Raw genomic sequence first — 16,064 nt, forward strand, 5'->3', positions numbered from 1 at the left:
TTAACCATCTCTATCTAGGATATTTCCATATCTATAGAATCCTCCTTATCTCAGGCCTTGGCTGATGAATGGCATCCTTCTTCTCTCTTCTCAGCCCTGGCCTTCTTTCTCCTGGTTTCTCTCCTCCTAACACTATGTCGAGGTGTGACTGCCACACAGTTGCCTAGTAAAGAGAGTTAGTGTGTCTAACTAGGCTCTGCAGCGTTTATCTACTTGGATATTTCTTCCCATAATTTTAGACTCTTGACCCTCTTTTTCATCTCTGTCTGCCTGATATTATAACATATTTTAGGGTTAAATATAGCGCAGATAGAGATGGCAACTGAGAGAGACGCCTGCGAGCCAACAGGTGAGGCTCTCAGTGCCTGTGTGGTTCATGACAGTTAACGGCCATGACAAACCTGTGTGAAGTCTGTCTTCATGCCAGCAGCAGCAGCAGGGGTGGCAGGGAGGACAGATGGGAATTTGGCTGCCACACGGCCTCTCACTGAAATGAGGGTTTTGTCATGGTATTATCATAAATGCATTACAAATTGCTCATTTTCTCTCTCCTGTCCCCCTTTCTCTTTTTTATTCCCTCTTTTTCAGTGTGGAAATGATGGTTATGTTCTTTGAATCAGTTGTGAGAACAGCATGATTCCTTTGTTATCTCTCAGGTTGAGATTAATGAGTGTGTGCATATGCATCATTGCGTTATGTATTATGCTCCTCCTACTGGTCACTACACAACTTACAGCTTCAAACTGTGAGAGATGGTGTTTTGACGATTGATTTTTAGAAATCTGGTAACACTTCAATAAGGTTCAGTACTTTAACATGAGATAATGCGTTAGATATCACGAACTAACAATAAAGCAAAGTGCATTAATTGATCTTGCTTAATGTTCATTTATAAATATTTTGTTGTTCATTGTTAACTCATGTTTGTTCATAATACACTAATAACTAATGTTAATTTTTACAACTTAAAATGTTAAAAAAGTATAAGTATACACTTCCATTCAAAAAAGTGCAAGTTTGTAAGATTTTTATGGTTTGAAATTATTATTTTTTTATGCTCACCAAAGCTGCATTTACAAACCCGATTCCACAAAATTTGGACACTGTACAAATTGTAAGTTAAAAAGAAATGGAATAATTTACAAATCTAATCAAATTAAATTTTATTCACAATACAATATAGATAACATATCAAATGTTGAAAGTGAGGCATTTTGAAATGTCATGCCAAATATTGGCTTATTTTGGATTTCATGAGAGCTACACATTCCAAAAAAGTTGGGACAGGTAGCAATAAGAGGCCGGAAAAGTTAAATGTACATATAAGGAACAGCTGGAGGACCAATTTGCAACTTATTAGGTCAATTGGCAACATGATTGGGTATAAAAAGAGCCTCTCAGAGTGACAGTGTGTCTCAGAAGTCAAGATGGGCAGTGGATCACCAATTCCCCCAATGCTGCAGTGAAAAATAGTGGAGCAATATCAGAAAGGAGTTTCTCAGAGAAAAATTGCAACGAGTTTGAAGTTATCATCATCTACAGTACATAATATCATCCAAAGATTCAGAGAAACTGGAACAATCTCTGTGCGTAAGGGTCAGGGCCAGTAAACCATACTGGATGCCCATGATCTTATGGCCCTTAGATGGCACTGCATCACATACAGGAATGATACTGTAATGGAAATCACAACATGGGCTCAGGAATAGTTCCAGAAAACATTGTCGGTGAACACAATCCACCATGCTATTCACCGTTGCCGGCTAAATCTCTATACAGTAGGTCAAAAAAGAAGCCATATCTAAATATGATCCATAAGCGCAGGCGTTTTCTTTGGGCCAAGGCTCATTTAAAATTAACTGTGGCAAAGTGGGAAACTGTTCTGTGGTCAGACGAATCAAAATTTGAAGTTCTTTTAGGAAAACTGGGACGCCATGTCATCCGGACTAAAGAGGACAAGGACAACCCAAGATGTTATCAGCGCTCAGTTCAGAAGCCTACATCTCTGATGGTATGGGGTTGCATGAGTGCATGTGGCATGGGCAGCTTACACTTCTGGAAAGGCACCATCAATGCTGAAAGGTATATCCAAGTTTTAGAACAACATATGCTCCCATCCAGACGTCGTCTCTTTCAGGGAAGACCTTGCATGTTCCAATGTGACAATGCCAGACCACATACTGCATCAATTACAACATCATGGCTGCCTAGAAGAAGGATCCGGGTACTGAAATGGCCAGCCTGCAGTCCAGATCTTTCACTCATAGAAAACATTTGGTGCATCATAAAGAGGAAGATGCGACAAAGACCTAAGACAGTTGAGCAACTAGAAGCCTGTATTAGACAAGAATGGGACAACATTCATATTCCTAAACTTGAGCAACTTGTCTCCTCAGTCCCCAGATGTTTGCAGACTATTATAAAAAGAAGAGGGGATGCCACACAGTTGTAAACAACCCAACTTTTTTGAGATGTGTTGATGCCATGAAATTTAAAATCAACTTATTTGTTCCTTAAAATTATAAATTTTCTCAATTTAAACATTTGATATGTCATCTATGTTGGATTCTGAATAAAATATTGAAATGTGAAACTTCCACATCATTGCATTCTGTTTTTATTCACAATTTGTACAGTGTCCCAACTTATTTGGAATCGGGTTTGTATTTGATCAAAATAATAATTCAACGATTGTGAATTATTTTTATAATATTTTATTTTCTCTTTTGTTATGTTTTAAAATGCAGTTTATTCCTCTGATGGCAAAGCTAAATTGGTGCTCAAAAAACAATTATTATAATTTTTGATGTTGAAAACATTGTACTGCTTAATATACTGTATGCATACTTGTATTCTTTTTCACCCTTGCAGAATAAAAGTATTATTTTCATTAAGAAAATTAAATAAAGTCCCAAACTTTTGAATGGTAGTGTATGTACAAAATAAGATTCAGTTTAAGATTAAAAAATTATTAAAAGTAGGAATAATAATAAAAAAGATTAAAAGAAAAGATGAAAAGAAAAAATATGATTTTATCTATTTTATAGTTTATTGTTATTTCATACATCATTACTGTTAACATGTGTACTTTATCACTGATGGAATGCTGTATTGATCTTTTACCATCCAGGACTGGAACTTAATTAAAGAAAATTTAACAAAGTATCTTTTTTCATAATAGTTCAGGCACTATCTATGTTGCAGCAGCCACTGCACAACAAACATGGATGTAATTCCATTTCCATTTCCAATTTAATTTCCAAGATGTGTTTGGTTTGTCAAAGGTGTATACAGACCTTTTCAATTCAGGCTGTGCTTGTGCAATCTCAACTGCTGGCATCCCAGTCTGCTTTGATGAACACATGGAGTCTTTCTTGTGCTCTAACATGAGCAGATAAAAGCTCACTCTGCCCAGCTCACTGGGATAACTGCTGGCTGCCTGGTGACAGTGGCCAAATAAAAGCAGGTCACGTTTGAATAAAGTTAGACTCAGACTATGGGATGTCCAGTGTCCCAGAGCTGTCCGTTACAGACAGAGGGAGAGAGCGAGCGAGCGAGAACAGGATGCATCAGTGAGCAGAGTGCCAAAAGAACCTGCACCAACCAAATGAATTCACTGCTTCAACAATATCCCCAGTGACTTGTTATATTGCCTAATTTGTATTGATAACATAAGTCGACTGTTCAATTGGCTGCTCCCATGTGTGAACTGTCCAGTTATAATTTGTAACGAATTTGGCAAATGGATAAAGCATTTGGGTAATGGATATAAATTAGAAAAGCAATTTGTACAAGCTTTATGCAATAACTGTAAAAATGATTTTTCTGAGTTGTAAATAAAACACAAGATTATTGGCTAGTAAATTTTACAAATAATTACAAGTTTTTTTTACAGTGACATTTTGCATTTAAAGTGATTTATCAATTAATTATTTATTGTGACATTTGATACATTTTTAATGGTTTAATAAACAAATTTAAATCAGTTTGTTTATTAATTTGAAATGTGAATGATTTTTTTTTTTTTTTACTTTTTTTTTACTATAATTCTAGCCAATACAAAAAGCCAGTATCAAATAACTTGAGGGTTAATACTGATTTTGAGTTCCAGCATACTAATTAACATGATAATAATTAGAGCAACAGGTTTATTGCTTATTTATTATCGTTATATATTACAACATAGCTTTTCTACTTGATGTGTCTTGAAATTGAGAGCGTGGCAGTAATGTGATGTGAGGATTTGCACGTTCGAGATCCCTGAAAACTGACTGACATTCACAGGAGGGTGGGATCTTTGAACATTCAAGTGCCGTGATTTGTCAGTCATGCTGGGAGATGGGATCAATTGAGAAGCAGAGCATGAGAGAGACCGTGAAAGAGATCGGGTGAGATTGTGAATGCAAGAGAGAGATGGGAGGGTGAACACTCCTCCCTCACAAGATCTCATTCTCACCGCACAGCCCATTTTTTTTATCTGCATCACGGAGGAAGAAAAAGACTGTGAGGAGAAGAAGACAAAAATCGCAGGACTCAGACGCCAAACCTTTATTGTTCCTACAGCCATGCTGCAGAGCTGTGCAAAGAATCTGCAAATTGAATAACACGTGTGAGGATACAAGCTTGAAGAGAAAGAGAGGGATGACAGAGATTTCCGGAAAAAAGCAACAGGATTGTCTTTATTGCTTTACTGATTTCCTGCTCAAATCTAGTCCTTCTGTCTCTCACACATCTGATATCTATTTTTCCGTCCCAGAGAGGGACGTTAGGTGACGTCACAGTTTTGGGATGCCAGTTTGAGAGTGGGTGGAAGACAGACCCTCTCAGTCTGTTCCCTGCATGAGCCCATGTGTGTTTATCTCATGCATTTACATCAGTGATGTTCGCATTCATCCGTCTGTCCTCTTCTCCAATTATCTTCATCCACCATCACGGTCCTCGCAAGCCATCTGCACTGCACCTGTGAGCGTGTCAGCATGCGTTGGTGAACGTGTGTAGGTGTGATGAATTCGAGGATGTATACAAGGAAACAACTGGATGTTGCTCACGGATCCACATCCTTGAACGTCTTTGGTGTTTCAGTCAAAGTAGAAAGTTTGATGCAAAATGGCGCTGGTGGATTTGCAGTGGCCGGGTGATGTTTTTACATGCATAATGAATAGGAATGGATCCATAATGCAACAGTTGGAATCATTATGGAAGGCTTGATGCCCATGTGACACCTTCAAGGATCTGCCAAAGAGCTTCACCTCTGCCAGAGACTTTGAGTTTGCCACTGTGTCATTTGATGTGCTCTTTGAACTCATTTCTACTGATTACTCCCAGAACTCTGGATTCTACTCGTGGAAGAAAGACTCCATCAAGTTTAATTTTACATTTGTTTGATTCTAAAGCCTTCGTTTGGTCATCTGCGGATCCTGTATCTTAAATAATGATTGGTGTAAACAGTATTCACTCCACTGGTCGTCTCCGCTCTCGCTCCCTGTGCTCGGTGCGATGTGGACGGGACTTCAGTGTGATGGACCCATTCCGTTACACCAAAGCACCTCGCTCGCGTTCCTTAAAGCCCCTGGCCTTCCCTGATCTGCTCGGCAAGGTTCAGGATGGCCAAAATCACCCACAAACCCGGAAGAAAAAACAAAAGGTAACACTTGTTAACTACAGGAGCTGACCATGGAAGTTCTCTATTTTCCTTTTAATGATGGTTGGGTTGTTTTTCCATGTTTGAACTGAAATGCTACATGAAAAAAAGTGTAGTCTGCAACCTGTTTCTGGTTCATGGTTATTGTTAACTTGCTATTTTTAGCCACGTCAGTGGGATGTTTGAGCACGCACACACATAAACACGCAAAGGGCAAATCTATTGATGGGGTTGTGTGCTTTAACGTTTTTGTTTTCCTCTTTAACAGGCTCTCTACAACTCGATCAAAAATGAAAAGCTGCAGTGGACAATGTAAGTCTAATGTTTTCCCCTTTTCACTACATTATATTCAAGAGCACTATCCTCCTCATCCAGTGTCATCCAAAACATTTGAAGATAATTCAATGCCTCTAGAAGTGTTACTCATTTAAAATGGTGCAAGCTCATTATAGAATCCTTTAGCTGGAAAGGCCTTTCATTAATTCTGTGAGATGTGCTTATTAGGTGCACTTTTAGGAAAATAAGTTTTTAATATAGGTGTTATAAAGTTTTTATACAGGTTTTTGAATCCACTCTATTCTATTAAAAAATTAACCTTTTTGATATTAAAGATAAATGAAAGGATTCTTTAGGATTCATTAAATAATAGTTTTTAGTATTTTAGTATTTAATCTTACTTTTTTATTACTCATTTGTTTTGTTTTTTTAGTTTATTTTAACGACAGTCTCTATTTTTACAAACTGTTTAATCCAGTTATTACTGAAATGTTGTGTCAGTAAAGCAAACTAAATCCATAAAATATTATGATCTTTGCTACTCTTAAAGTGGTTTTGTTTTTATTTAGAACATTTTCACCAGTCTACAAAGAATCCAGTAGGGCTTTTTTGATTAAGCCGCTTTAAGGAATATTTTAGGGATTCCAAATATAAAGAGTAAACCCTTTAAGGTTGTATATAGAACCATACACTCTTAAAAATAAAGGTTCTTTATTGGCACTGATGGTTCCATGAAGAAGCTTTAACATCCATGGAACCTTTCCATCGCACAAAAAGTTCTTCATTAGGGGAAAAAAGTTCTTAAGATTATTAAAAAATGGTTCTTTTAAGAACTGTTCACTGAAAGGTTCTTTGGGGAGCCTAAAATGATTCCTTTATAGCATTGTTGCAAAACCCCCCTTTTGGAAACCTTTTTTTATTAGTGTATGTACAGGTACTACTGTATATGTGTGTATTTATGACCTGTCCAGAGCCGTATGATGCTCTAAACCCTTACTTTACACACTGGCTTTCCAGATTTTGTTGCCACGGTTACCGCAGTTAGCCTCCCCTTAATTACAGATTGAAATCTTTGACTTGCTAATAATGTGCAGACTTAAACACAACCCTCTCTTACACACACATACTAACTCTCATGTAAACTGTGTTCGCTCATTGAGATTTTCTGCAGTACTCTTGTTAATGTGTGAAAGAGAAAAGCATGAGTTATTGTTTTTTATCTCTTTCATCAGCAGCAGTTCTTTCATCTTCATCTATCCCAGCGTCTCTACGCTCTACCCCTCCACTCTTTTAGTCTCTCTGTTTCACACCCCCTCCATTTGATTCACTTCATTGCACTTTCATTTATTTAGCATTGTGTGATTCTCAGCTAAAGGCCATTGTTCACTGTATGAATCAATGCACGCCAGTCACCATTTTTATGTGCCTGCTCTTTCTACCTCCCTCTCCTCTCTTTCTGTCTCCCTCTCTCATGGTGCTCCATCTTCTGAGCTGGCTCTCTTAGTTACTAGTGTGAAGGCCAGCAGTTACTAAGCAACAGATGAGAGCATTATCATGTGAAGGCAAAGGCTATGTGCTGTACTCCATAGCAGTTGGAGAGAAATGTGTAGCGCTCCAGACCTCAGGGGCTCTCCAGGGGGTCTGACTGCACTCCCTGCACAGTTGTCACTCAGCTGGAAATATGTACTGTAGATAAAATACAACTGTGCCAAGCACTAGGTAATAAAGATGCAGTTTCAGTCCTTATCAGTGACTCTAAATGCACAATAAGCCGCAATCATCGAAGCACCAGTGGCGAACTTTATCTGAAGCATTTTTCCTCCAGGATCTTTTATCATTTATTTCTATAATTATGTGTAGCCATAACTTATGCTTGCAGTTTAAGTGTTTGTTTTATTATTCATACCACAATAGTTAGTAAGTGTCTTTGTGTCTTTATAGAAATTTGATAATATTTAATTATATTCTCTGGGAAAAGACCAATAAATTGGTCTCTTCGTTTTAAATGGATAGCAGTAAATTTCATATTTCATCTGTGACATCTTGTGAAATGTGCATGTGAGCTGCTTGATCGCATGTTCACTGTGTGACGCTCGGTCCATGTCAATTGAATGCTTTAAACTTTAAACTCGTGATTTCAAATTATGCTGCACTTGTATTTTCCCATACATTTTATAATGTATTTTTATAACTGCACACATTCATTTTATAACTGCACTTGTATTTTCCCATACATTTTATAATGTACATATAAAAATACATTTTATATGTATTTTCCCACTGTCATATTCATGTCATTTTCTCTGTGTGCTGTATGTGAAATGAGTTTTACCCTTGCTTTATTTGAAAAATATGATTCCCAGTGCACACAAACTTCCCAGAATACTGTTGGTTAAGGTGTTTACTTCCTTTTTAATTATATTTGTATTAAATATTTATTTGTGAAAAATACTTAGACAACCAAAGTATAAGTATGTTTATTTTACAACTTTTTTTTAATCCATTACAATTTCTTAAATATGAATAATAATAATCATAATAATAATAATAATAAAAAGACACCTGCTTTATATCGGCCTACCTGCTTTCCAAGATATCGGCATCAGCATTGGCTGTCAAAAAAACAATATCGGTCGACCACTCCTCAACACATGCTAAATCTCTCTGATCTCATTAGAGTAGGTGCACCATAATAAAGATGAGTTTATTTGTGCAGGCGATGATATATAAATCACAAGTTTTAGTGCATCAAAAGTGTAAGAGCAAAGAAAACTTTCAAATTTGCTAGAAAAAACGGTCAAAATATCAATGCACTGAGAATGTTTGTGTTAATTATGATAGGTCACCCAGAACACTCAAACAAACACATAGCAACCACCTAGCATCATTTTAGCAACCCATCTATCTGTTGATGGCAATGCTTTTTCTTAGGGTGGCAGTTGCCACCCCAGTAGATCTGCCCCTTGAGTTCATGACCCCTTTAAAGGTAAATGTTGGAAGTCTGGGGATTTAGCAATAGTATGTTAAAATACCTTTTGGGTAAAGGTGAGAATCCAGAGAACTGTTCATAATAAAGCTCTTGCTTGTGTATTCTTCAGCGATGAGGAGGAACTGCGGAAGTCTTTCTCTGAGCTGGATGGCAAGAACGACTCCACATCACACACAATGAAGCGGACCAGCAGCGGTGGAAACCCCCTCATCAGTGTTGCACAGCAGTCCAGCGCTCAGGTCTACATGAACGGCTTTCTCGTGAGGAAAGTTCACGCGGATCCTGATGGCAAGAAAAGTTAGTCATCCCTCAAATATAGACTTTTAGTTGATTTGGTTTGTTTTCATCTATTTAATGCAGCAATTAAAAAAATATATTTTAGTTTAGAAAATGAAAGAAGAAAATTCTTGTTTTGCTTTCCAGTAAAAATATCAAATATCTGAATAAAATGATATGAATACTGTACGTATATAACAAAAACATGCATTTAACTAATAAGCAATTAATTATAGACAAAAATTTGTTATAAAATATTTTACTATTATACTTTTTATTATACTATTATACTTTATATATATATATTTTTATAATATTTTATAAATTTTATAAGTGTTTTTCTTTGTTGTTTTAATAAATCTAAACAACAAGATATTTGTCAATGGGTATAAAAACAAGTAAACAAGTATTTCTCCTAAAACAAGTATTATCTCAAAGTTCTGCTAATTTAGTAAATGTATCTTGCTTTAAGAATTTTTGTATATTTTCACTAGAAATCAGGACAAAAATACAGATTATCTGTATTATGATTATTTCACTGTATTTTTATAAATATGATTATCTAGTTCTAGAATATTTAACTTAACTATTAAGTTAAGGTTTACTGTTTGTTGTTGTTTTAGCCCCACGAGGTAAAAGAGGATGGAAGACATTTCATGCTATTCTTAAAGGACTGATCCTCTACCTGCAAAAGGTACATTTTAGACATTAATGTTTCATACTATTTGGACCATACTTTCCTGTGGTTGCTGTACAGATATTAACTGTAAAAAAATGTTGGAATTGGTCTACAGGATGAATATCGTCCAGATAAGCAGCTGTCTGATGAGGACTTGAAGAATGCAGTATCAATCCATCATTCTTTAGCCATGCGGGCAGCAGACTATAGCAAGCGACCCGATGTGTTTTACCTTCGCACTGCTGACTGGAGGGTCTTTCTTTTCCAGGCCCCGTAAGTTGTTGTCTTACATGTACTATAGGGGTGATTCATTTCAAAATCAGAGACAATTTTACATCTTTAAGCTTTTTTTTAATACTATTAAGGATTTTTTTTTTCAAATTTTTTTAAGTACGTTTTTTTAACCCCTTTACACAATTCACAGAAGCCTACTGTAATGCCATAATTCAGTATTTCCATCACAGGAGCAAATTGCAGTTTAAACTATATTAGATAGAAAATGGTTATTTTAATTGTAATAATATTTCACATTATTACTATTTTTACTGGATTTTTGATTAAATGAATGCAGCCTGGGTAAGAATAAGAGAACATAAAAATACCGTACTGACCCTAAACATTTCAACTGTCCTGTATATATGAAAGGAAATTAAATCAGTTTTTAGCCATTTATAGAACTTTTTGCAACTTTTGCATAACTTGGATACTTTGTCACTTTGATAACTTTTGATAACAAGAAGCCTTAGTCAGCAGAAGCCTCCTGTTGCTTTGTCTTTTGGAAGCAGGACAGCACAGAAATACACAATGTCTTTCTTTCAAACACACACACACACACACATAGTCGTGGCCAAAAGTTTTGAGAATTACATAAATATTGGAAATTGGAAAAGTTGCTGCTTAAGTTTTTATAATACCAATTTGCATATACTCCAGAATGTTATGAAGAGTGATCAGATGAATTGCATAGTCCTTCTTTGCCACGAAAATTAACTTAATCCCAAAACAACCTTTCCACTGCATTTCATTGCTGTCATTAAAGGACCTGCTGAGATCATTTCAGTAATCGTCTTGTTAACTCAGGTGAGAATGTTGACGAGCACAAGGCTGGAGATCATTATGTCAGGCTGTTGGGTTAGAATGGCAGACTTGACATGTTAAAAGGAGGGTGATGCTTGAAATCATTGTTCTTCCATTGTTAACCATGGTGACCTGCAAAGAAACGCGTGCAGCCATCATTGCGTTGCATAAAAATGGCTTCACAGGCAAGGATATTGTGGCTACTAAGATTGCACCTAAATCAACAATTTATAGGATCATCAAGAACTTCAAGGAAAGAGGTTCAATTCTTGTAAAGAAGGCTTCAGGGCGTCCAAGAAAGTCCAGCAAGCGCCAGGATCGTCTCCTAAAGAGGATTCAGCTGCGGGATCGGAGTGCCACCAGTTCAGAGCTTGCTCAGGAATGGCAGCAGGCAGGTGTGAGCGCATCTGCACGCACAGTGAGGCCAAGACTTTTGGAAGATGGCCTGGTGTCAAGAAGGGCAGCAAAGAAGCCACTTCTCTCCAAAAAAAACATCAGGGATAGATTGATCTTCTGCAGAAAGTATAGTGAATGGACTGCTGAGGACTGGGGCAAAGTCATATTCTCAGATGAAGCCCCTTTGCAATTGTTTGGGGCATCTGGAAAAAGGCTTGTCCGGAGAAGAAAAGGTGAGCGCTACCATCAGTCCTGTGTCATGCCAACAGTAAAGCATCCTGACACCATTCATGTGTGGGGTTGCTTCTCATCCAAGGGAGTGGGCTCACTCACAATTCTGCCCAAAAACACAGCCATGAATAAAGAATGGTACCAAAACACCCTCCAACAGCAACTTCTTCCAACAATCCAACAACAGTTTGGTGCAGAACAATGCATTTTCCAGCACGATGGAGCACCGTGTCATAAGGCAAAAGTGATAACTAAGTGGCTCGGGGACCAGAATGTTGAAATTTTGGGTCCATGGCCTGGAAACTCCCCAGATCTTAATCCCATTGAGAACTTGTGGTCAATCCTCAAGAGGCGGGTGGACAAACAAAAACACACTAATTCTGACAAACTCCAAGAAGTGATTATGAAAGAATGGTTTGCTATCAGTCAGGATTTGGCCCAGAAGTTGATTGAGAGCATGCCCAGTCGAATTGCAGAGGTCCTGAAAAAGAAGGGCCAACACTGCAAATACTGACTGTCGATAAAAGCCTTTGAAACGTATGAAGTGCTTGTAATTATATTTCAGTACATCACAGAAACAACTGAAACAAAGATCTAAAAACAGTTTAGCAGCAAACTTTTTGAAAACTAATATTTATGTAATTCTCAAAACTTTTGGGTGTTGAATACATGTAGGGTTGGTAATGCCCTTGTCAAAATGGTCTCATCTCAGATGAATGGCTCAACGTATATCTCCCAAGAGGATGGATCCTTCTCAGCTATTCTGTCTGTCCCAGAAACACATACTAAAACTATCTCCCTTTCATTCTGCTCCATCTGCTCCACTTCATCTCTTCTGCTAATAGCTGCCTGCTAATTGTTCAGTTTTTCCAGTCTGTGTCATTTGTATTAACCACTCAGAGCACAGTTTCTTTGAGCAGGAAAAAAATTAGACATGTTTTTTTCCATCAACTGAATTCTGTTATTTTGCTGCCCTCTGTTTGACCGGTGCTTGCATTTCACCTCTAGCAACGCAGAGCAAATGCAGTCCTGGATAACACGCATCAACACGGTGGCAGCCATGTTCTCTGCCCCTCCCTTCCCAGCAGCCATTGGCTCCCAAAAAAAGTTCAGCCGCCCTCTTCTGCCAGGTTCAAACACCAAGCTCCCACAGGTAATCAACACTGCTCTCTCTTCCGCTCACATGCATGTGAATGCTGGAGACCAGAAATGCAAGCTCATGTGAAGACGTTTAACATTTAAAACATGAGCAAATCTCTTTGCAAATATCTTTGCTCTCATGTTGAATTTAAGTGTGAAAAACTTTATAACATTTTCAACACAAGTTTAAATTAAATGACTTAAAATACATGTGAATGTGCATTATTTTCAAAAACATTTTTAAATACATTTTTCAAGGTGTTTAACAAATATTATGAATTATCAATTCATAATAATAATAATACATATCATTGCTGATACCATATGACATTTTACCTGAACTAATCTTACCTGATATCTGTTATTTTAAGAAACATAATAACCTTGACACAGAGGCTCTTTGGTCTTCTCTATGATGTAATTTCCTGGTTTATGTTTTTTTTTTTTTGCACATTGGTTCACCACGAGTCTGATTGCTGTTTTGTTTTAAAACTATTTATATTTTTACAAAGCTGCGTATTATTTTTCCCTTTTTATTGTCATTGATAGATCCAAACTGACAGTTTAAACTTTTTAAATATATATATATATTTATTTATTGAATTTTTAACAAATGTAAAAAAATAAAAAATGTTCTTCATTATAATACTAGGAGGAGCAGCTTAAGTCTCATGAGACACGGTTTCGAGCCATTTCTTCTGAGCTCCAGGAACTACGCTCTTCGACGCAAGACCGCAGGACTAGAAGCAGGGACCAAGAAGAGTACAAGCAAAGGGAAGAGTATCTTGACTTTGAGGTAAAAAACATTTTCACTACACGCTTCCTTCCTTCACTCTTCGCTCCATTTATATCTTCCTAAATGTATCTTGTAGAAAACACGCTGTGGAACATATGCAATGCTTCTGAAAGCTAAGATCCGCATAGGGGAAACAGACCTGGAGGCATTTGAGGCGCGTTTGTTTGACGACGGCGGCCTGCAGAGGGCTCACTCCAGCCCCATGTTACCCCAGGACAACAGCCACGGCAGCAGCACCAGAGCGTCGACCAGGAGCAGGAGCAGCAGCGGCAGCAGCAGGAGGATCAAACGCTCACACAGTCAGAGACACAGCTACAGACAGGCTGTCAAACTGTGAGAAAGCCCAAGCGGAAGGGCTTGTTTATCTGCATTCAGGGGCTGAATATAGAGCGTTACCAGGATGGCTGCAGTTTACCTTGATGTCTGCTCTAAAGTCATCATGATTATGGAACTGTGATTGGGGTTGCTGTGCCCCATGTGACCGCCGGTAAAGCATGCTTTTCTGGCCAGTAACCGCAAGCCCATATCTGCCAGACGGCAGATGAGAAGGAGCACCAGCCTCACGTTGTCTTATTTCTGTTAGTCTGTGTTTTCACCACGAACTTGTTCGGTTTATCTGTGTATTATGCTTGCTGATCGTCAGTTTAGCACTCGTGGCTTTTCAAGCTGAAGTGCAAATTTAATTTGGTGGCCCTGGGAGCGGCAGCCAAATGAGAAGCGTACCTCTTTGTTGTGTGAACATACTGTTCACTTTATATATTTAAAGCATTGTAGATTTTGCTTTTTAAGGCTATCATTTCATCATTTGAGGTCGATCAAGCGCTTTAACTCGTTATGGGAAGTTTCGTTCTTTAAACCTTCTTAAAGCACGTCTCAAAGCATGCCTAAGATGTTTGAAGACAATCAGTTCCTCATTTGGTACAGTTACTAAAAATATGAATGCATTATTTTTTATGACAGCTGTTTAGTGATAATGACAAATGCAAATAACACATTCCCTGGAAAAATAGGTGCGCTTAATCGTATTGTATGAATGTGGACTTGAAGTACTTCAAATCTTAAAAGTATATTTTTTAAAAACTCTACTTGAGGATGATAGAATATTAATGAAATTAAGGCCACTTATGTGCTCTTAGAGTACTCTTTCTTGACTTGTTTCATAACACACTTTGTAATGATGTAATGATACACTTATTTTGATGTGTTGACTAACATGGTAAAGCACATGTAAATTACTTGATTTTAACTGTGGTGTTTTATTTGAGATTACATTTAAGATAAATATATTTTAAATGTACTTAATTGCAACTTTATTACAAATGTGTAATTAGAAAAAAAATATATATATGACAAGTTTCAATTGAAATGACATTAAAGTATATGTAAGTGCTTGTCAGTATATTCGGCAATACATTTTAACCATATTTTAAAGTCAATTGAAGTAATTATGAAATTACAGAGAAAGATATGCGAAGTCCTACTTGAGTATGTCAAACATTCACTCTTAAATGCACCTAATTGCATTTGATATAATATTGCATTTAAACTATAATATTAATTTTATAATATTATCAGTTAATTGCAAATAACATGCAGTTAAGTGTCCAGTAAGTACTCTTTTTAAAAGTATGCTGAAGTGTACTTCTTTTTCACAATGGATTCCATGCCGTCATAATTTCAACAGTAATGTCTGTGCACAATGACCAATTACCATGTGAAACGGATGTTAAAATTCATCAACTCCTTTGTATTTTTTTTGTATAATGTGTATTTAAAATGTATTGAGCTTGAGAATGACGTGATGCAAAATCTGTGTTAAAACCCTTTGGATATGGCCAAGCCATTGACTTCTCAGGCATTCTTTTTCAAATGTATGATCATTCATTCAGTGCTGGGGTTAAACAGGAGGCACTAAACGAAGACCACATCTAATACCTCATTTGCGCTGAGACACCTGCTCAAGGGAGTGTCATTTAGTCGGAAGTAATTCTACCTGTTTACAATCTGGTGTGTTCTTGTTCCAAGTCATGCGAAGTATTGCTTTAAAGGAGAGTGAAGGCAAGCTTCTGTGCTGCTTATCATAACCTCATGAATTGTCTTATTGATATGTTAGAAACATAAAGGATCCAAGAAATTGTAAAACCTGAAAAACAACACTAATGCAAATCCAGGTCATGAATTTCTAAACTGACTGTTAACACTGCCAGCATATCAATCAAATTCAGACATAAAGGACACAAAATACAAAAAAAAAATAAAAAATGAAATGATTTGACCTGATCTGGGACCCGAATTCCATCAAATGGCACTTCAACAGTGTTACGCTTCGATACACTATGAAAAAAAGGTGTATAAAATTATGTAATGAAGAGTTATTTATATATTTTGAACATTTATTATCGGAGTATTGAGTATTTGTTTATGACTTAAGCATATTGACTAAAAGGTTTATAAACAAGTTTTTATAGGGAACACTCAAGTAGTTTGGTGTCACCCAAAGATTTTGCTGTAAATGTAACTTATTTCTTATAACTTAGTTTTTAAGTTTGGTGTGTTATCCATT

At 36.9% G+C, this 16,064-nt stretch overlaps 1 protein-coding gene across 4 annotated transcripts in view; it reads left to right on the top strand.

The window, feature by feature from the left end:
- The window catches only part of LOC132110749 (PH and SEC7 domain-containing protein 1-like), a 35,063-nt gene extending 20,411 nt beyond the window's left edge, over positions 1-14,652 (top strand). For all 4 annotated transcript variants that reach the window (XM_059517608.1, XM_059517609.1, XM_059517611.1 and 1 more), the window contains 7 exons: positions 5,910-5,953; positions 9,016-9,203; positions 9,806-9,876; positions 9,977-10,134; positions 12,574-12,718; positions 13,358-13,501; positions 13,578-14,652. In XM_059517608.1, coding sequence (XP_059373591.1) covers positions 5,910-5,953; positions 9,016-9,203; positions 9,806-9,876; positions 9,977-10,134; positions 12,574-12,718; positions 13,358-13,501; positions 13,578-13,838 — 1,011 coding nt within the window. In that variant the 3' untranslated portion in view covers positions 13,839-14,652. The remainder of the gene's footprint in view (positions 1-5,909; positions 5,954-9,015; positions 9,204-9,805; positions 9,877-9,976; positions 10,135-12,573; positions 12,719-13,357; positions 13,502-13,577) is intronic.
- The last annotated feature ends 1,412 nt before the right edge of the window (positions 14,653-16,064 follow it).

Source organism: Carassius carassius, chromosome 30, assembly GCF_963082965.1.
Source record: "Carassius carassius chromosome 30, fCarCar2.1, whole genome shotgun sequence".
Classification (NCBI taxonomy): domain Eukaryota; kingdom Metazoa; phylum Chordata; class Actinopteri; order Cypriniformes; family Cyprinidae; genus Carassius; species Carassius carassius.